At 45.8% G+C, this 22,818-nt stretch overlaps 1 protein-coding gene and 1 non-coding gene across 38 annotated transcripts in view; both read right to left on the reverse strand.

Moving 5' to 3' along the window:
* The window catches only part of LOC131108012 (calcium-activated potassium channel subunit alpha-1a), a 156,862-nt gene that overhangs the window by 114,874 nt on the left and 19,170 nt on the right, over window positions 1–22,818 (reverse strand). For all 37 annotated transcript variants that reach the window (XM_058058621.1, XM_058058608.1, XM_058058631.1 and 34 more), the window contains exon 2: window positions 870–1,034. In XM_058058621.1, the coding sequence (XP_057914604.1) occupies window positions 870–1,034 (165 nt within the window). The remainder of the gene's footprint in view (window positions 1–869; window positions 1,035–22,818) is intronic.
* trnal-cag (transfer RNA leucine (anticodon CAG)) lies at window positions 12,293–12,375 on the reverse strand. Its single transcript has one exon. It is a non-coding gene; the product is annotated as a tRNA-Leu (tRNA).

Genomic DNA, 22,818 nt, shown 5'->3' on the forward strand with positions numbered 1-22,818 from the left:
ACTATCTCTTGTCTCCAAAACAAGTCCTCCACATGCTGAACACCTGATTCAAATAGCCTCGGGTGCCTGGGCATGCGAGTCTGCCCTTCATTGTCTCCATCCCTGACAGGAGGAATAAATCGCCCCTCCCCTTGCATATTTGGTTTCCTATATTGAATAGTCAGACATTTTCTCTACAAGGTGGTCTCATGTATTTTGATGTGAAATCCTTCCCTGTACACAAGCTGTAGGAACAACTACGCTGCATTCAAGTGCGTAACTTCCTCCCAGGGTCAACCACAGTTGCATCCAGCAAGAGCTCCCTGCACAATGTCAGCTTTGCCGCACTGGTTGCTTGAGCTGGCAGCGTGCACAGCAACGAGCATAAGAACAGCATGCCGCGTAATTGCAGTCGGACTGCGGCGGCCAAACGGACGTCGAGTTTGAGCTACAATTTAATGTCGATTAGCGTTGCAAATCAAATCATGTAAGCCACGGCGAGTCTGGCCGTGGCGGTGAGCAGCAGGTGGGTTAAAGTGGGAACTGCTTAAGTGGTTACCGATGTACTTTAGCACTTGGAGTTAACTTCTCAATCATTTCATGGGTTTGGTTTCTTTTTACATCGGAAAATAATCCAAATGGATTCCCACGAGCTGCATGAGATCTCCTTCCATATTGGCTGCAAAAATATAAACAGCAAGTTCGCTTGCCAGCAAACGACATGCAAGAAATAACCACCATGTTGACACAAATATAAGACGACCCCGCGTATTGCTAATCTGGGGTTGCCACCAGATTCATTCTTCCCGGAGAAAGGAGCAACGCGATGCCCCCGATTCCCGACTTCCAAGCCTCGAGCTTGGCTTTTGAAAAAAAAAAAAAACACCTACCAGCACTCGGCCGGTGAGCGTCTGAGCCGAGATCATGACGCCGGCCCAGTCTTTGACCGAAGTCATCCACCCCACCTCGCTGGCCGGCGCCTCCTCCTTTTCATCAGGACCCTTTGGTCTGTCCGCTGCCTGGTTGTTGGCAGGGTTGTTCACTTTTTGAGCCTCCTGAAACACAAAAAGGAAAAAGAGTCACAAATAAAGCTAATTAGCATTCCAAGCCATTGTTTGTCATTTCCGACTGTTGGATTTTGAGGAGGTTCTACATGGAGCTTCAAAATGCAAAAGGAAGAAATGGGAGACAAAACAATCAAAGCAACAATTTGACTGAAGAAGCATTTCCGTGAAACAGGATGTTCATCAGCTGATCAAAACCTGAAGAGCACAGCCTTAAAACGTAGGATTGGATGTGATTTAGTGTCAGGTCTTCCCACTCATCATCTCTTGATGGCAAAGGCGCCGGTGAATGCGGTGGGAATGCTGAGCTGCATAAGCAAGGCCTCGAGCAGGACGCCATATTGCTGCCGAGCTTGGATGCAGTCAGACATCCGAGTTCCTGAGGCTCGTGGAACAAGACAAGTCAAGTGGTAGACCCCCAAAAAATGCCACCGGCCCTGAGCCAGAGGATCCCCTTGGCGGGCCGTCAAGACACGGGACCATACTCAATAGCCGTCAGACATATTACTTGAAAAAGTAGTTTTAAAAAATCAACATGGTGGCACAAAATTTGCCTTTTGGAATTTGCACCAAAGAGCACCAAACATGGGACATTGAAAGGTGGAATATAACCTTGGGGGCTTCCAACACTAGTGAGATCCCACCTGAGATGTTTTCCACACGGCACAGCCATCATTATCCTTCAATGGAACAATAGAGCTTCAGGATGTGCAGGGGTGTCAAACGGCAGCCGCCTATGCGGAGATGTTGCAGGGAACATCCGTCATGACTGAAGGTCCTGGTCTGTGTGGTCATGACTGGCTTTTTCAACACTTCACAGGGGACTCCACCAGAGGAATAAGCTAGTCCTGTTTGGACCAGCCTGCATGTTCCCTCCGTTTAAATCCAAAGTAGAACATTTGGGGATGGATTTATGAGAACGGGCCTCAGTTCTAGACTTCAGCACCTGGATCAACATTTCTACTGGCCTCCTGGGAACATTGGCATCAAGCATGCCCGTGGAACATCACGCATGCCCTTGGAACATCACGCATGCCCTTGGAACATCACGCATGCCCTTGGAACATCACGCATGCCCTTGGAACATCACGCATGCCCTTGGAACATCACGCATGCCCTTGGAACATCACGCATGCCCTTGGAACATCACGCATGCCCTTGGAACATCACGCATGCCCGTGGAACATCAAGCATGCCCTTGGAACATCACGCATGCCCTTGGAACGTCACGCATGCCCTTGGAACGTCACGCATGCCCGTGGAACGTCACGCATGCCCGTGGAACATCAAGCATGCCCGTGGAACATCAAGCATGCCCATGGAACATCACGCATGCCCGTGGAACATCACGCATGCCCGTGGAACATCACGCATGCCCTTGGAACATCACGCATGCCCTTGGAACATCACGCATGCCCTTGGAACATCACGCATGCCCTTGGAACATCAAGCATGCCCATGGAACATCACGCATGCCCTTGGAACATCACGCATGCCCTTGGAACATCACGCATGCCCTTGGAACATCACGCATGCCCTTGGAACATCACGCATGCCCATGGAACATCACGCATGCCCTTGGAACATCACGCATGCCCTTGGAACATCACGCATGCCCGTGGAACATCACGCATGCCCTTGGAACATCACGCATGCCCTTGGAACATCACGCATGCCCTTGGAACATCACGCATGCCCTTGGAACATCACGCATGCCCGTGGAACATCACGCATGCCCGTGGAACATCACGCATGCCCTTGGAACATCACGCATGCCCTTGGAACATCACGCATGCCCTTGGAACATCACGCATACCCATGGAACATCAAGCATGCCCATGGAACATCACGCATGCCCTTGGAACATCAAGCATGCCCGTGGAACATCACGCATGCCCTTGGAACATCACGCATGCCCTTCGAACATCACGCATGCCCTTGGAACATCAGGCATGCCCTTGGAACATCACGCATGCCCTTGGAACATCACGCATGCCCTTGGAACATCAAGCATGCCCTTGGAACATCACGCATGCCCTTGGAACATCACGCATGCCCTTGGAACATCACGCATGCCCTTGGAACATCACGCATGCCCATGGAACATCAAGCATCTTCCACGGAACATCAAGCATCTTCCACATTTCCTTTCTCCTTCGGGGGGGTGTTGGGGGTTCAGAGTTTCTTCACTGCAATGGATTGTTTCCTCATGTTTTGGTTGATCTTCCATAGAACCTCCTTCAATATCCAAGAGTGCAAAATGTACTTCAAAGCCTGGTGATGCCTCGGAGTAAGCATCTCCACATTCCCGATTAGCTAAAAAGCTCAAAGGGGTAAGAAGGGGCCATCACGCCATAACGGCATCCATCTGCTATACGGCGCGGACGCGTGTGTGCGTGGGAACGTGGAGTGTACGTTAGCTAATGATGTATGTTTGCGCTTTTCATTCCGCACATATGCTTCTTTAAGTTAATTGTTCCTGGGGGTGCAGAGGCTGGGGGGGGCTGGCCTTTCCACGCTAACTCATGCATGCGATTGTCATTCCGGCCTATGGAATGCATCCCTCTTAGACTCGGGAAAAATGTCAGCGCTCAGATCCATAAAACTGAGGAACGTTTGTAGAACTCTTGGAACTGCAATAACTTTCAAGCTTAGTTTAACAGTTGTGGTGGGGGTGGGGTTGATGGGGGGGGGGGCATGTCTCTGTATGCTTATGGTCAATGTTAACAACTACAATAGAGGTTCACATGTCTAGTATTATTCCTAATACTAATATTATTACTACAGTAAACCTTGGATATATCGGACTCGGATATATCGGAAATTCGCTCACAACGGACAGATAAAAAAGAACCGATTTTTCTGTAATGCATTTCCAATAAAAATGCATTGCATGTATCGGATTTTTTATAACGGATTTCGCCTATTTCGGACAAAATCTCCAGTCCCGTTCCAATGCATTTCCATGAAATTTCCCTGGCATATATCGGATGGCCGCATCGTGGCGCTCCGATTCGCCGAATCGTGACAGGCCGCTATACGACGTCATTTGCAGCGTTTGCAGCGTTGCCTGCGCGTCCAGGTACATTGGAAACATAGTCAAGGAAGTGCCTTTTTATAACGGATAAAATCCCATTTACACATATACCGGATATAAATCCCATATATGCGTAAAACGGACATTTTCCGGTATACGCATATAACGGATTTCGCTTATATCGGACAAAACCAGTGGGAACAATTGAATCCGATATATCCGAGGTTTACTGTACTACACGAGGACAAGGACAAAGACCAGAGGAATATGAGCGTTACGAGGCTGGAAAGCAGGAAGTTCCTATGAAAACTAGCATGGAGCAAGTTAAAATGTTCCCAATGATGATTCCAGATGTTCCCGTCTGGACTGGATGATTGGGTTGATGTCCTACTAGAACATTGTTGGGATGGTCAACCAGCATCTCAGAGTGGATGAGAGCAAATAAACTGCATTTTCTATCTGGCAGGAGGACACCACCCCCCCCCACCCCTTCCCTGCCCCCTCTCCCCCAGGCAAGAAAGACCAACGGACACCAGCCCGAGAGGGCTGTGTCCATTTCAGGAGGATTGTCCGGTCAAATTGGATTACATTTCATAACGATAAGGCAATGGACACAGCTGCCATTTTCCTAATTTGATTCCAGCCCCCCCACAACAATGCCAATAAAGTCGCCCTAAAACAGCCCCACTTAGTCATTAGATCATCTGCTCTTGCCACAGGGTGCCCCCCCCCACCCGCCCTTGGTTAATGTGCTTATTAGTGCTGGGGACTCGTACTCTCGTCACATGACCCACGTCCCAACTACACACACGTTGTATTAGCAACACAATATTGACAAAATGCAGCTTTTAAATCAAATCAAGTTTTATTATGAAACTCCATGTCCCCGCGTGAAAAAGCCGCTAATGCTAATACGTGGAACGCTGACAGTAACTGAGGCAAGTGAGGCCTGCACTTTTTTGGATGTTGTTGTGGGGTCTTTTGTGACTTCTTGGATGAGGTACGGCTGCCCTCTCGGGGTCTTTTTACTTGACGGGCCACTCCTGGGAAGGTTTTGCCACCGTTCCATGTATCGGCCATTTGTGGATAAAGGCTCTCACTGTGGTTGGCTGGAGTCCCAAAGCTGTAGAAATGGCTTCATATCCTTTTACCAAACTGATAGAGCTCCATTAATTTCACTTCAGTTGTGTTTTAAGAGGTGGAATTCACTTTTACACACAGGACATTAAGTTCTTTTCCTCTAGCAATGCTTGGCGGTCTTTGAAGGCACCATAGTTGCTGTGCTGTGAGACGCTAGAGAAGACAAACTTGGCAAACGTATGGCATGTAGGATACCTGGGCATGTAAACTATACTTGGACAATTTCAACTAACAGCAATAAAAAAAATTTGCTGAATTCATTTGTAGTCCAGTCAAAGTTCACGTGTCTAATTCCACAGGAGTGGAATTAGACATGTGCATGTCACTCTTCAACTTCAAAGCTCCTTCCAACCTCATTTCTCAGTAGTCCAGCAGCCTCGTCTCGCCGGTCACATGCTGAAGATAGCGGCTAGTGTGTGTGTGTGTGTGTGTGTGTGTGTGCGTCTAAGGGACGTCTAAGGTTTCACTCCGATTGGCCGGGTGCCTGCTCCCAAGCACTCCAAGCACGCCCTGCGGTTACTTGATGGGCCCCCGCCCCTTTCACCAAGTAGGCAGATCATTAGCAAGACTAATTAAACAACACTTTATTCCAAGCGCTGAACAAACCAGGAATTAGGTAAGCTCTGGTGCCTCGTCTCACTGACCAAACACCAACCTGCGCTGTCGCTTTTAATTACAGCAACTGCAGCCTCCGCAGCCTGGCGATGAGCCTGGCAACGAGCCTGGCGATGAGCCTGGCAACGCCGTACGCTGCAGAGAAGGTCCGACTGTGACTTTATCATAACCGCAAGATTCCATCTTCATCGTTTGGTACAGTGGAGGCTGCAAGGCCACGTTGGGAGGTTTTGGTTTTACGACATGTAAATGATGCGACCCACACTTGCATCATCATGGTGGCGTGAATCCACGCGGCCGTCGACACCCGCCGTGTCCAAACTCTTCCCGGCGAGGGCCAGGATATTTGGGAAAGCTACAAGGCATACGCTAAGACGTGATCAAGGTTTCTTGTTCCTGGAGGTGAAAAGACGTATTATTCCGATCATTCCCATAAAATTTCTAACTTTTTCCCCTCCCTAATTTGTTTATTAAAAAACATATTTAATAACATATTTTGTCTTTACTATTTCAAGTCTATGCTACTAAAAAGACTACTTTTCCTGATAATATTTTGAGTTTTTGTTACAATCCAATAGTTTTCCTCTGAACGTGCTGATATTATCTCAATATTAATATGTTCATATTTCTGTGAAATCAGAGGTTTTTCCATTTCTGCCGTTTTTCTAACATATTTTTCCAAATTTCTTCTTGTAAATTTTCTTCTTGTAATTAAGACTCTAGTCTCGTTACATGATAACTTTTCCTGAAAGTAATTTTCCAAATATTACAACTTTGTTTCCCATAATATTTCAGATTTAACCTACTAAAACGATACATTTTATGCTCGCAATAGACATTATTCTCATAAAATTAACAAGTTGTTTGATTTAACTGTATTCTTGTAAAATTATGGCTGATGTTTTTGCTGTTGTTGTTTTGTTTTTTTTTCTTTGTTTAAAACAACCAAGGGAGGCAAACGGCCATTAAAAGTTATTATTATTATAGTTATCATTATTAAAAAGTCAGCATATTGTGGTCATAAAGTCATAATATTACAAGAAGAACATGTTTGAAGATGACTTGTGAAGAAAGTAGAAATATTTGGATAAAAAGAGCCAAGTTGAGTTTTTCACTGTATGAAAAAGCAGATATGAAATATATATCACATATCATTAGCATATGTATGTGTGTTGCCCCCCCCAGCTAAAAACAGTGATAATAAAGCAGCTTAGTATTATTGAGGCGATCCAGTGAGCCAAAGTGACATTTGGGCTGCCTGAGCCCCCCCCCCATCCAAAAGCGCCCGTGGTGTGTTTGGTGCACACCTGAACACGGGATTCTAGGACGACGCATTTGTTGGCGGCAGTGATGCGTTCAGGCGTGCCAATGGAGCGGAGGGGGCGGGGGCGGGCATGAAAGTGAATAATGCATGATGTCACAAAGTGAAGGTTGGACAGATCAGAGAAGACAAAGCAAACAAGACGTTGGTTCTACTTCATTTGAGTGGGAACCACGGTGGGGCCTGATCCGGGGGAGGGGGGAAGGGGGGGCCGTGGGAGAATCCATCTGCCGGCTAAATATACACACCTGTGATGTCAAACGCAGTGAGTGACGGCCGCTGAGGTTGCATGGTGGCAGGTTGTGGAGGACGAAGAAAAGCAGGGATGGAAGGGAGGCGATGGCGCCATGTTTGTTTGGAGCAGGCTACTTCCTGGTTGGGGGAACTTTGTCATGTCCAACACATTCTATGGCTGCTTACGTTTTTTGTCGTGCATCCTCCGACTTTTTTTATTTTTATTTTTTTATTAAGGTGAAAACTAAGCTGTATATTTTCTGTATTATCACATTTTCATAACCAGGGCGTGGCCAAAGTGCAGCTGGGGGCCTTTTTATTGGCTCTTGCTACATTCTAAAAATACCATTAAGAACAAAGAACAAAAATAGGAACAAACAGAAAAAAGACCAGAACCTTTACAAGAAATAATAATAATAAAAGCCATAATAAAGCCATAATATTATGAGAGAAAAACAGCATATATTTAATATTTCATATTATGTCTTAATATTACAAGAAAGAAAGTGTTTCAGTCTAACACAACACTTTGTATCTTCCTTCCTCTTGGCTGGGGGGGCTGCTTTAGAAAACGTAAAGGTGGCCCCCGCATACTTCGACTGTGTGCGACCCTTGGTGAAAAAGTTTGGACACCCCTACCTAACCCTAATCCTATTAATTCATTCATTCATTCATTCATTTTCTACCGCTTTCTCCTCACGAGGGTCGCGGGGGTGCTGGAGCCTATCCCAGCTGTCTTCGGGCGAGAGGCGGGGTACACCCTGGACTGGTGGCCAGCCAATCACAGGGCACATATAGACAAACAACCATTCACACTCACATTCATACCTATGGACAATTTGGAGTGGCTAATTAACCTAGCATGTTTTTGGAATGTGGGAGGAAACCGGAGTACCCGGAGAAAACCCACGCATGCACGGGGAGAACATGCAAACTCCACACAGAGATGCCCGAGGGTGGGATTGAACCCTGGTCTCCTAGCTGTGAGGTCTGTGCGCTAACCCCTAGACCACCGTGCCGCCCCTAATCCTATTAATATTGAAAAAAAAAATTAAAATCAAGGGTTGAATCATAAATTAGCTTCCGGATCAACTCTATGGACAAAGTGAACATAGAAGCTAAGTTGGTGTTGGGGGTGGGGGCGGGGGTGGGTGGGGGGGGCTCCATTTAGAGGTCCTATTTTTAAAAGCGTATTTAGTTCATCTTTCTCCTTCAAGAGGCGTCCCCGTAACGAGAACACAGTTAATATTAGGATTGCACCAATTAGCGGCGCACACAAGGGAGGCTGGGTAATAATGAAGGGGGGGGGGGGGGTCTAAAACATGACACAGCGAGGGAGACAAAATGGGAACCGACAGCAGGAAGTCTACAGGACGGGGTCAAAGAGAAGGACGGAGCGTCCCACGCCGGGAATGGCAGCAGCGCAGAGCGAGGCTGACACCCTCGATGACGCAAATGACGACATCGGGCGACAGGCCGCTCGGCAGGAATCAAAGCAGCGGCGGCGGAAAGCGACAAAGGCCAAACGCAAGGATGGCAATAAAGCAACGAGAAGAACCTCACGAGTAAATTTAGCCTCCGAGAGCGAGTGACCGACGCGGAGCAAAGGTGAGAAAGGCCGCCGCCCGCCCGTGTGACCGTGCTGATCCGACAGGACTCGGCTTTAGCGCAGCTGTTCCTCCGGCTTTCGTTTGCATCGCTGGGGAAAACGCTATTCCGGTGCGAGGTCTATTTATAGCCTCACCCGGGGGAGACGAGAAACGAGCGAAGCCGCCGCTCTGTTCGCCCTGTTTGCTATTTTAACGGCGGTACAGTTACCCAGTGTCCCCGGGTTACGAGCCGACACTGGGTCACGCGTGGCGTGGAGGGACGAGGGGCCCGGAACAGGGAGCCCCGTGTCGGGCTCACGAGCGCTCGTGCGGAACGCTGACCCTCATCATTCCCATGCGGGTGTTATTCCTGTTTGTGTACGTAACGCTAAAACCACAGACCGGCCAAGGAGTTTAGCTTGTTAGCGTCGGCGCCCCCGACATGTCACCCTGGCATGTCACCATGGCAGCAGTTTTATCAGAACCAGAGTTGGAATGTCCGATGGCGCGAGTCGGTGTAATAATAGTACGTCCTCTTTTCAGTAATACTACAATCCCACAAAGTCCATGCGGTCTCTTAGCAACCGCAGAATAACAAGATGCCGGGATCTGCTTGGGTTTAGAAAAAGGTCTAAATACGTCTTTGGTATTGAAAGAGTTAAGTTGCTGGCTCATGGCCGTGCTTTCGGAACATGGAAGGCCCATTCCAAGGCCAGGAATACCGACACATGGGGGCCGCCAGAACCACAGGACTCACACTAGTGGTGCTTTACCTGGAGTACCTACAAGTATCTTGGACCGCTCCAATCCTACGTATGCACCTGCTCAGCTGAGCTGCGAAGGTGTACCATCCCAAGTGTACCATCCTAGGTGTACCATCCTAGGTGTACCATTGAAGGTGTACCATCCTAAGTGTAGCATCCTAAGTTTCCATCCTAAGTGTACCATCCTAAGTGTACCATCCTAGGTGTACCATTGAAGGTGTACCATTGAAGGTGTACCATCCTAAGTGTACCATCGTCGGTATACCACCGTCGATGTACCACCGTCGGAGGACCATCGTAGGTGTACCACCGTAGGCATACCATCCTAGGCGTACCATCCTAGGTGTACCATTGGAAGTGTACCATCCTAAGTGTACCACTGAAGGTATATCATCCTAAGTGTACCATCGTCGGTGTACCATCGTCGGTGTACCATCGTCGGTGTACCACCGTCGGTGTACCACCGTCGGTGTACCACCGTCGGAGTACCACCGTCGGAGTACCACCGTAGGCATACCATTGAAGGTGTACCATCCTAAGTGTACCACCGAAGGTGTACCATCCTAAGTGTACCATCGTCGGTGTACCATCGTAGGTATACCATCGTAGGTATACCATCCTAGGTGTACCATCCTAAGTGTACCACCGTAAGTGTACCACCGTAGGTGTACCATTGGAAGTGTACCATCCTAAGTGTACCACTGAAGGTATATCATCCTAAGTGTACCATCGTCGGTGTACCATCGTCGGTGTACCATCGTCGGTGTACCATCGTCGGTGTACCATCGTCGGTGTACCACCGTTGGAGTACCACCGTTGGAGTACCACCGTCGGAGTACCACCGTAGGCATACCATTGAAGGTGTACCACCGAAGGTGTACCATCCTAAGTGTACCATCGTCGGTGTACCATCGTCGGTGTACCATCGTAGGTATACCATCGTAGGTATACCATCGTAGGTATACCATCCTAGGCGTACCATCCTAAGTGTACCACCGTAAGTGTACCACCGTAGGTGTACCACCGTAGGTGTACCACCCTAGGCGTACCACCATAGGTGTACCATCCGACTTCCCCGTCTTGTGATGCCTTGTGATGTTTTCATCCCTTGGGCCCAAAGTCCCATGGGACGTTTTACGGATGTCGCTAAGTAAATGAAAAGTAAATAAACGACATCCACGCTAGAAGCCAAGCAGAATAGTTTGTGCTCATCAGGGGGCGGGACAGGAAGGTATTCCTCACAATGGCGGGACACTAAGTACACTTTTGTCCCACTGGTGACGTCCCCCCCCCCCCCCCGTGCTAGTGGACAGAAACAATGAGCCGGCAGCTTAATGCCTATAAAGCCTTCCAGCCAGGACGTCTGAGACGTATCTTCTTTTATGACCCGGCGCTCCAACACAAGACACATTAACATGACTTCCTTGCCAACGGAAGCGGCTGTGAAAGAAAAAGCTTGAATGTACGGCCGCTTGAATTAGAGCAGGCGCTGCTCCTCTTCTCCCATTGATACAATCTTTCAAGCTCCACTGGTCCGCGCTATAAATAGAGCCAGCTATGAATTGTGGGGGATTAAAAAGGTCAGTGCTTGTCATCCATAACATCTTTCAATTTCATCATTTTAATGTCAATGGAAAATGGCCCGGGAGGCTTTAAATGAACGCCAAGCCAAGATGATATTAGACCACGTCAAGCAAAACAGATCAAGGTAAACAAATAAGAGCAAGAAGAAGGAGCGTATGGAAAGAAACAAATAATAAAGATGGTGGAACGTGGATGGAACGTCGTGTGTCTCCAGTCCAACTCATTTTGTGTCGGATTAGAAGCTTAGAAGAAGGCCGATTCATCAGGCTGACTTTAATTCCAGGAAGCCTCAGCAAATACGAAAAAAGCCTTCCGGAAAAGTTCACCACAGATCAGAAGATCGGGGACGGCATTTCTGGACGGATAAGAAAACATCTCAAATTTGAATTTGTAAAAATATAAAATGTCCCGGAATGAGGATCAGGGTTTTCGTTACAGCGGAACCTTGGTTAGCGTCATCCATTCCTTCAGGAGATCCGACTCTGAAACGTTAACTGAATGAGATTTTCCCGTAAGTAAATCCAATTGATCCGTTCCGGAAAGCCAACGATGTTTCTATCTTAGCTAGCTTTTCCAACAGCTAGCTTATCAATGCTGCTATTTCCACTTTCCGTTGACTATTCTAGCACCTAACCTAACTATGACAGCCCACAGTCTCCACTTTCTCATTGCCCTCAGTCTCCTCCTGGACCAAACGTACACACAAGACAGAAACACAAGACATTCTTGCTAAATTGCTACATATTTTTCTTGATAAATTCCATTTTCAGAAGCTTTTACGTGATGGATGGCGTTGCCATCAGTCTGTAGACGTCAAAAGTAGAAACGAGCGCTTCAGCGACGCAAAATGCGACCAACGAATCAACACGGGAAGAATTCCAACGGACGTCGAAGTGGAATAGTCATCTGGAATGGCCTTTATTGTCATTATACAAGATGTACAACGAAATTGGAGAAAAGGTTATTGTCAGAAGTGGGATTCGAACCCACGCCTCCAGGGGAGACTGCGACCTGAACGCAGCGCCTTAGACCGCTCGGCCATCCTGACTACGTCCGTGACTATCTCCATTGTCCGTGTCCAGCACAGCCTGGCTCAGGCATCAGCCGACATGTACAGGAAGCCACATGAACTCGTCTCGGTTCTTATTTTCCATGCAAATGGATCCTCCAATGAAAAGAAAAGCTTGAGATCTCTCCACTTAATAACTCCTTCAGCATAATTGGCCACGTGTGAAGGATTCTCATGCAGCCTCCAGACGTCGGCCCATTATCTCTTCAAGAGAATAACTTTCTATTATCATTCGTAAAATGATGGCCATTCCAGAACCCAATGTTCCATCTGACAGCGAGCGCTAACCTCCATCTGTGCATCAGCAACACCTTCAAGGTTGACTCCGTTTTCCATGATTGCTTCAACACAACAACACTTTCATCCACATTCAAGGTCGCCGCACAATTTTGTGGAGCGCGGCGTGTCCGTGTGCGATGTATGTATGTACCCGCGTGTGCGTGTATGATTGATTCCTATTACATCTATGTCAGCATCACTTAGCCCACCTATGAATCAGGACGCAACGGTGGCCTGAGAAGATGGACCTCCAAAGCGTGAAGCCAAATGGAAGAACGGAACTCCATCAATCATTTTACACCCGTCAAGCTCGCACAACCAAGGAATGTTCCAGAAACCTGCGCCGCTTCTGGTCGCCGTTGGTGCCTTACGAGTCAAACATGGCGAAAACACGGTAAGTCATCGATGGCGTGTTCTGAAGTACTTCGTTCTCAGACGGACCCGAACATGGTAGCGTCAACGAAACAATACATTCTTTCTACAGAAACAATTCCAAGTTTTAATCATCTGAAGATAAAAGGAGACGTGGAAAAAATAACAGTAACAAAATATCATGAAATAACATAACATGGCATTATTTCAATACAAATACAAAAATATAATTAACATTAACATGACGTAACATATCATCATTATATTACATTCATAAATAAAGTGTAATAAAATGTTAATACAATTAGAATGAATATAAATTGGCCAAATAATAAGCCATAAACACACACATATATATATAGTGTATTGTATTATCGCAATATGAACAATATCACATGCTTTATGATTGATTTATTGTCCTAAATGTGTAAATGAATCATGTGTCGATATTTTCTTCGGTTTGTAGAAGGAAGGATTCCAAACGTTTAAGGTGGAAAGATGCGTCAGTGACTTTTGTCTCCGTATAAATCGCATAAAGTTTTCCGTGGTATTGTTGCCATTGTAAGTCAGCAGCCGTTAGCTAGCGTTGCTACCGACGGGCGACGCCTTCCATTCTACCGTCCTTATGCTTCCTTGGATGGACGACTTGCGGTCTCATGGCTGCCCACTAAAAATAGCAGCTTTTATTGTGAAAAGGTCTTCTTCTATGCTTCCTTGGCCTTCAGTGGATTTACCATCCACCCCCCCCCCAAAAAAAAACAAGCACACTTTCTTCCTCACGTTGCTCGGTAATGAGCTTCCCGCCTAAACGCCGCTTTTGTCACGCTCAAACGGACCCTAACATGTTAGCGTCAACGGAACAGGCCATGTTAGCAAATCAGGTTGTAGCGTTGGCCCTAATTGACTAATTGACTAATTGCCTAATTGACTAATAAAAGCCAAGTTTAGCGAAGGCAGCAGCCGCGGCCACCCGCTGGAAGGAAGGCAACGCCGGCTTTCACTTAGCGTCTCTTCACGCGGAAGGTTAAATGTCTTGCTTTGTTTTTGACACTTAGCACAGGCGCGGTCGCTGGTCTAATTGGACGCTAATTGAGTAAAAACTGAGAGCGTCTACACTGCGATGCGAGCACGACGCCGCCCTGAAATACTGGCCTCTGCTCGAATTGACGCCATGGAGGAAACAATCTGGCAACAATGTCTTTGTACTTCAGCATGGTCTTACTAGTACTACTACTGCAAGTGCTAACCTGACTACCTGCTGTGGTCTACTAGGCTAAGAAGGTCTAGAAAAATTATTAAGTTGTTCTAGTTTTGGTTTTAATTGGAAAAGTTTATGAATCAATGATACACAAATTCCCATCATCCAGATATCATTCAAACTTGTTCGAAGTAAAAACCAAAAAACACTGTCAGCCCCTAGCTAGCAAGCTAACCAGTTAGCCTCAAATTTATTTCTTCCATACCACTTCCACACTGAATGGGAGGAGAGATTTTTCCCCTTCATGATGTAGGACTTCATGCAGTGTTAAGGTAATGTCATGTAAGCTAATGTCTTATCTTTGTATTGTGTCCTTACTGCCCCCCAGTGGACGCAATATGAATAATAATAATCGTGTATTAATAATAGTTATGATAATAATCACATGTATTTCAAAATGTTTGGCCAATCTTCCCATTGTTGTATCCTTCATCCTCTTCCTCAGCTGCCGTCTCTTACTTCTTCATCCTCACCTATCCACTCGGAACTTTCCCTTCCTGGCTCGTGCTCCTCTTTTTTTCCCGCTCCACTCGGGGCAGCTGAGACGAGAAGCTTGACGAGGAGCGAGGGAGGAGATTAGGAGCTCTCGGTTTGAGAGGCAGGTCTCATTAACTTTATCTTCTCCTGACGCAATAAAGCTCTCACGTTGATCATGGCGTCAGGCTCAAGAAGATACAACTCATTGATTGGTTGATTGATTGGTGGGAAGAGTAGGTGGATTTTATAACGCCATTGTTTTTGGTTTCTTTTTCAGTTGCTGCCATGAATTGGACTGGTGAGCATGGTGCTTAAATTGTGGAAATGTTGATCAAAACAAAGGAATCTGGAACTGGAACACAACCAGCGTTCCGTTTGCACTTCAATCCTGGTCGACATGATCCAAACGCCATCTTGTTATGGTTACCAACTTCAGAGCTACTGGATCTGCATTGGAACCAAAATCAACCGGCCAGAACTGACTTCATTTTTAAAAACATAATGAAACAAAATGGCATTATATGTACTTTTTGAAATCACATGAGTTATTTAGCGTGGGAAGCCCCTTGAAGGCCCACTGGTTTAGTTATGGGGCCGAACGACTACGAGAATAAAACCTGGTGAAGTTTATTAGGTACTGGGATCTACAAACCACGTGGTGTCCAATCATCATGACTGTTATCAGTGACATGAAAGTAGCGTAGACAACCTTCCCATGTTAAAAACTGATTGAAGGCTGTGTTGACTATTTGATCAATTCCTTCTTTTCGGATAGTCCGAGTCTTTCTAGTGGTCACAAGTTGTGGCAGAGCCTGGATGTACAAATAAAAACCAAAGTCTTTATGGGCTTTTTTCAGGTGAGCGTCATGTTCTAAATGTTCTTTTTGAGAGCTTAAAAAAGGCTAATGATTCAGAGACCCGTCCTTGGTTTAAAAACAGCTGAGAGGCTAACGAACGCGAGTGCAAAGGATCTTGTGACTGCAGGCTCGTTACATCATTTTACATTTGGATCTCCCGCCTCCCACCGGGGAAAACAAATCAGCTCCCTTCATGCAGAATTTGCAAGTTTTCCCCCCGCAGTAAGAAAACCGGGCATCGATAAAGACAATCAACCCGCTCCACCGGGGACGGCTCAGCGTCTCAAACTGTGACCCCCGCACAGGAAGTACGGTGACCTCAGCTAATGAGATCTATTAAGACGAGCGGGACCAGACAGCCAGCGCGTGCCTGCCGAGGCCCACGGAGAATCTTAATGCGGCACGGCGGCGGCAGCTAACCAATCTGGCCTTATTTATAGCAAAGGTCATCGCCTTTGAAGGAACGCCGGACCATGCGGCGAAGCGGCGGCATGAAGGCGACGTGTGATGCCGAGTGGAAACAAAGCCGGCGGGGAGGTTGGAGGCGTCCTCGCTTCATCTCTTGTTAAGGAGCTGCTTCAAGGCGAACATGGCCGGCTGTCAATTGGACCAAATGACCAAAGGAAGCGTCTATTATTGACAGGGGAAAATGACACAGTGGATAGAGTCGGGTTCCACACGCTGGTAATGCTACACTGCTAGCATTGGCTACCAGTGGCTGGTAATGCTACAATGCTAGCATTGGCTACCAGTGGCTGGTAATGCTACAATGCTAGCATTGGCTACCAGCGGCTGGTAATGCTACAATGCTAGCATTGGCTACCAGTGGCTGGTAATGCTACAATGCTAGCATTGGCTACCAGTGGCTGGTAATGCTACAATGCTAGCATTGGCTACCAGTGGCTGGTAATGCTACAATGCTAGCGTTGGCTACCAGTGGCTGGTAATGCTACAATGCTAGCATTGGCTACCAGTGGCTGGTAATGCTACAATGCTAGCATTGGCTACCAGTGGCTGGTAATGCTACAATGTGTTTTTAACCAGTGTACTCCATTGTCACTAGGCTGGGTTGGTATTTTGCCAAGACCCAAGTATGCTACTTCAACTGTGAGGATGCTAGCTCTGACCCTGAATCTCTTAATTTGTTTTGTAAAACATTTTTCCAACCGTCCAAATTTTATGTAAACAGTGCAGAGTAAACACGACACAGCAGAATAACTGAAAGTCATTTTCAGCAAATGAGTTTGAAGCCAGGATGTGCAGAATAAAAATGGGGCCAGGGATAGACCCTTGGGGAACACCAGGTGAAAAAATTGCTCAGAGGTGAACTACTCAAAGCCCTTTGACAGCGTTAGCACATTTGCCTACTGAAGATGCATCACCATGAGCAACAGAGGATCGAACCAGCAACCTCGCTCTTCCACCTGAGCCAGGGGTGGCGGAGTGGAGGTTATATAGGTTACATCGGTTATGAGGTTATATAGGTTCAAAGGTTCTATAGGTTCTATAAGTTCTAAGGTTCTATAGGTTCTATAGGTTCTATAGGTTACACAGGTTATCAGGTTATATAGGTTATGAGGTTATAAAGGTTAAGGTTCTATAGGTTCTAAGGCTCTATAAGTTATAAGGTTATATAATAGGTTCTTAGGTTCTATAGGTTATAAAGTTCTATAGGTTATAAGGTCATATAGTAGGTTCTAAGGTTCTAAGGTTATATAGGTCATAAGGTTCTATAGTAGGTTCTAAGGTTCTATAGGTTCTATAGGTTATATAGGTTCTAAGGTTCTATAGGTCATAAGGTTCTATAGTAGGTTCTATAGGTTCTACGTTTCTAAGGTTCTATAGGTTCTATAGGCTATATAGGTTATAAGGTTATATAGGTTATATGGTTCTATAGTAGGTTCTAAGGTTCTATATGTTCTAAGGTTCTATAGGTTCTATAGGTTATAAGGTTCTATAGGTTATAAGGTTCTATAGGTTATAAGGTTCTATAGTAGGTTCTAAGGTTCTATAGGTTATAAGGTTCTATAGGTTATAAGGTTCTATAGGTTATAAGGTTCTATAGGTTATAAGGTTCTATAGGTTATAAGGTTATATAGTAGGTTCTAAGGTTCTATAGGTTATAAGGTTCTATAGGTTGTAAGAATCTATAGGTTCTAACGCTCATACTATCACCATCAGGCAGCATCACAAGGCCAGTCGGTTCCGCCCGACAGCGTGAAGTCAGCGGGGTTGACGCAAGGACGAAACGTCTTTCTTTGCATGCGACGGGGATTTATTTGATGCAATTGTATTGTGGAGGCAGAAAACAAGGCGTGTGTGTGTGTGCGTGTGTGTATGTGTGTGTGCATGTGTGTGTGTGCGTGTGCGTGCGTGCGTGTGCATGAACGAGCCAGAGATTAGCGGCGAGAACAAAGCCATCCACATCATCGCTTACTGTCCTTGCGGATGACAGCCACGTACTCGCAGGCCGGCTGCGTATTTGCATGCTGCCCATCTTGACGAGTCAACATGGACGTGGGGGCGGGGTGGACAATGCTTCACGGCCGAGACGGCCAACCTTCTGGCTTGCCGCTAAGACCGAGCATTAGTAATCCACTCATCTGGATGCATTATGCCCGCTGCAGCAACGGAACCGCCTGATCATGAGCTCCTCTTTGGTGACAAAATCCAGCCCGCTAATCCGCTAGCATCGGCGTGCTTTATTTAACGGCGTGTACGGTGGAGCCTGCCAGAAGGTTGCCTGGAACTACGCTTTCTTCACGCCTCCTGCTATGGCTGATACCTGCCGCTGATCCATACCGGACTAAGTGCTTTTTAGCGGCGGCCATCATGTTTATTTGTCCAAATAAAAAGGTACGGGGCCCCGAGGGGACGGATCTAAACGGAGTGAAGAAGCGAGCAAGATCTCGGTGTGTTTGAGGTGGGGATTAGAGTCCATCCATCTTCAATGCCACTTATCCTCACTAGGGCGGCGGGGAAATGCTGGAGCCTATCCCAGCTGACTTGAGGCAATGCACAGAGTGAACCCTCCCCGAGGAAAGCAGACATTTATTGTGTCATTCATTCTTTCATTTGGTCCCAGGCCTTTTCTGAATGACAAATCTGGTCACGTTTTAATCTCACAAGATCTTGTGACAACACGACTTATCACAGTTCATCGCTTCCACACCAGACAAGATAAGTGGATTTCTGCTAAGTAGGATTCCTGATTTATACACGGAATATTTTGGTCGCTACGACACAGAAAACCTAAAGGTGGCTTTGGACATTATTAGAGCCCTCTGGACAAGAAATAATACCCCTATAGTTAACTTCACTTTCGTATTCCCCGATATAGTAGACATAAAAAGATGTATAAGACATAAATAAGAGTCAAAATATTTGAGATATATTGAGAGTACTGACACCTAGTGACCAGAATACTACATCACAACATCTCTGAATGCGTTTTCAAATGCCTTGAATTTGTATGTTAATTTATTTAGCCATTTTTATGCTTCGAAATATTATTATTTTAGGCAAAAAAAATTTAACAAACAATATTCAACAACAAAACTGCAATTATGATCATCATTTATGAATAAACTGAGGAAACCCCATGATCAAGCGAAGCGGTGATGGACGGCCGAGCTGTACTGTCATTTACGAAGCGCTAAAGCAACAAACGCAGCGCTGGTGTGAAGCACCGAGAGCGCCAAGGCAGCCCGAGGCGGGAGAAGAGAGAAATGAGTGAGCGGTATTTCTACCACTGCTCGCTGGTGTCATGGTACAGCTGCTGCCTCTGAGGTTCAGCACCAAATCTGATTCTTTTTTTGCTAATAGTTAATTTCCCATGTATTCATATTACTCCACAACATCCAATTAAACTCAATTTAAATTGTTTAAAAATAGCTTTCACCATATCAGCATTTTTTTTTTACCTTTTTTCCCACATGAAACCAAAAAGCATAAACATTTGGATTGAAAGCAGGAGACAAAGAAGAAGGTTTTGGTCTTCCCCTTAAATTCCCAAGTTTAAAGGGCCGCTAAGAAGTCATGTCAAAAACGAATCAAAAAGGACTGACACGCAGGCATCGAGCTCATGACGGACAAACGTCGTTCTCATAAGAGCAGTCCATCGCTCACTTGCTTGTCGCCTAGCAACAGAGACCTGGCGGGCAGACGGTAGGTGTGTGAGACGGAGCGTGTGGGAGAGGAGGCTTGGGGGGGCGTGGGGGTTGGTGGGTGTGGGCCGGGGGAGTTCAGGCTGAGCAACAGGGAGGCGGGCTGCTGCAGGAAGACGATGTGGTCAGTGTTGATGCAGCGACGCGCATGAACGCATGAACGCATGAAGAGCATCTTTACATTTGATGGCCTCCAAGCCACATTTAACCATGACACATCTTCCATTACTGCAGCGCGGCGTTCCTTTCAGCAAGGCAGCCTGGACTTCTCAACTTGACAGTCAAGGTCAGGTTTCGTTTGGACACCAAAAGCTGAACCACACAAGACAAACAAAAGAGTGTTCTTTTCTGGCTTTCTGACAAGTGATGATAACCATAGAACAGGAAGTGAAGTGAAATCTCGGGTCACGGGACCTTCTATTCCCCTGCCTGAGCTCTGATAAAAAAGGCAGGCCCATTTTTTCAGCATAAAATAAAAAAAATGTGTTGGAAGATTCTTTTTAATAATCTTTTATTTCCATAATTTAAGAAAAGGCAGCCCAGTCGGCAGAGGAAGGGCGTTCTAATAATGCAGGTGCTAAAATACCAAAATGCTGTCACGTTATTTTTAGCCCGGCGGAGGGTGAAAAATACTCGTGAGTGCAACCTTGGTGCAACACTCAATCCTCCAGCGTGGACGCTTTTTGTTCCCCCGCGAAGGCTCATGCAAATGTCAGCCACCAGCACACGGAGCACGGGAGTCCACGGAGGAAAAGTGGGCGTGAATGCCACGAAAAGCAAGCCATGGTTTGGCCCGGCGGCCATGATGCAGCGACGTCACACGCTTCACAGTCAAGATTTTCACACGTGTAGCCTGACCTGCACCAAGCCCCCCGGGGCCAACCACGCCAACGCGCCGCTCAACAATGTCCACCTGAAACGAGGTGCGTCTTACGTTAACACGCTTATGTTATGTTAGTCTTCATAAAAACAGGAATTACCCTTCGTGTTTATTCACCATCATCGACGTGTACAGTCCAAGATTTATTAAGAGACGAAGCTCTAGCACGAGGAACCATATTTGGTAACGCCCCACGACAACCTGGTGGTTAAAGCATGTGATTTATTATTCCATATTTTACTATTAATATATAATTAGCTGTACTGGTTTTATGTGGTCAGTTTATATTATTATTATTATTATTATTATTATTATCATTTAATATAATTATGGTAATAATATTATTTACATGTTATGATTCTACGATGATATGAAATATATTATATTATTATATTATAATTAATAATAATTATAATAACATACATAATTATTATTATTGGTATTGTGATTTTAAAAAGTAAAAAATTATGTAAGAAAAAATATTATTGGCAGGAATAATGGATGAAAATATATAATAAAATGATGATTATAACATATTACTGATTATTCCTATACGGTTATTTGGAATAGTTTTGCTGAGTTATTTTATATTTAGGCCTAATAGTTGAGTATATGAACATATTTAAAATAGCAAAAATGGTATTTATGGTTTTAATAAATGTAAATAAATACATATCCTGAACTTGAATGAATAAATAAATATGGGAGGGAACTTAAAGACGACTTTAAATTTCCCTCAATGTGCTTTATTGTGTTTCTGTAATCGGGAAACACAAATAATCGATTGACTGATTGATTGGGAATGTTTTGATTGAGTGGAATAACAATCGGGTGCAGTACTTGGCTGCAACCAGCAGAGGCGCTGTCGGCTCCAACTAGCATAACACGACGTCAACTACAAGAAGATGAGCTGCAGCCAATCTTTTCTCAGCATTTAAAATGGAAGCATGATAATAATGAAAGTAAAAATCCTAACGATGCACGACATTCCACGCCAGGCATTCTTCCCCATGGTTAGCGTTTTCCTGTCCATTCCGGAATCCACGCAGCTGCGCCACATTACATTTAAGACGGAAAGAAGACAAAATAGCGTAACAGGACTCTGGACTGACTTGCTGATGGAAAATATCCAAGCGGGGGCCATAATGGAGTGGAGTGACGGCGCTCTAATTCGATCACGTGTGGCCCGCAGTTTGCCACTAAGCCGCCTGCAAATTCCCTGCTCTATTTTAAAGTGGCTCAACAATGACACACCGCCAAGACTCCAGTATGCCTGAAAAAACATTACGAAAAAGGAAGGACACCGTACACCCCAGCCCCCCCTCCCGTCCCCCCCTCTCGCTCGTCTGGTCCAGTGGGTGTATTTGCAGGGTGGCGGCGGGGGGCATACACCGCATGACTCTGGATGGATTTTTATTGCTTGTCTGCCATTGAAGGTGTGTGTAGTTGTTCACGTAGAGCAGACGTGGCTCATAAATCATAGGGAAATATGGCAGAGATGTACGAGAGATCTGTTATGTATTACATATCAACGTGCGCTAAAGCGCTTCCTTTGTTATTCATTCCAAGCAAAGACCTTATTTGGCAAGTTTGGTTTGTTAGCACGAGCTAAAACGAAAGGGAGGGATGTCCTCCTTGTGTCTAAACGCATCTCGCTATTGCATCACGCCATTAAAGACACAATATGTAAGCATCTTTGATTCATTTAACACTTTCCAATGAGTTGAAGTAAAAAAAAAAAAAAGAGGACAAAAGTTTCTTTTGGTGCCTTGATGACCCCAGATGACCGGTGGACCAGCCAGGACACCTCTCAGGTTTTGTTAGCGCTCGCATTTTGAATAGTGCCATTGAAGCATAGCATAGCATAGGGCGCTAATTTAGCAAAACATCAATGAGGTTCATTGGAAGCAGGAAATATTTGGAGCAAAGCCATACAACCTGACAACTGTAAAAATGATTTGGAGTGCATGAGAAAGCGGACAAAAAAACACAATGCTGATTTATGAACAAATAGCATTGCAGCAACACAACCGATGTTGTAATGGTAATGTAACAGTAAGACATGAGTTCCGGGAACGGGAATATCAGGCGTGACTGAGTCCTGTGCGAAAGGCACAAACAGGCTCCGACCAA

The sequence above is a fragment of the Doryrhamphus excisus genome, chromosome 20 (assembly GCF_030265055.1).
Source record: "Doryrhamphus excisus isolate RoL2022-K1 chromosome 20, RoL_Dexc_1.0, whole genome shotgun sequence".
Classification (NCBI taxonomy): Eukaryota; Metazoa; Chordata; class Actinopteri; order Syngnathiformes; family Syngnathidae; genus Doryrhamphus; species Doryrhamphus excisus.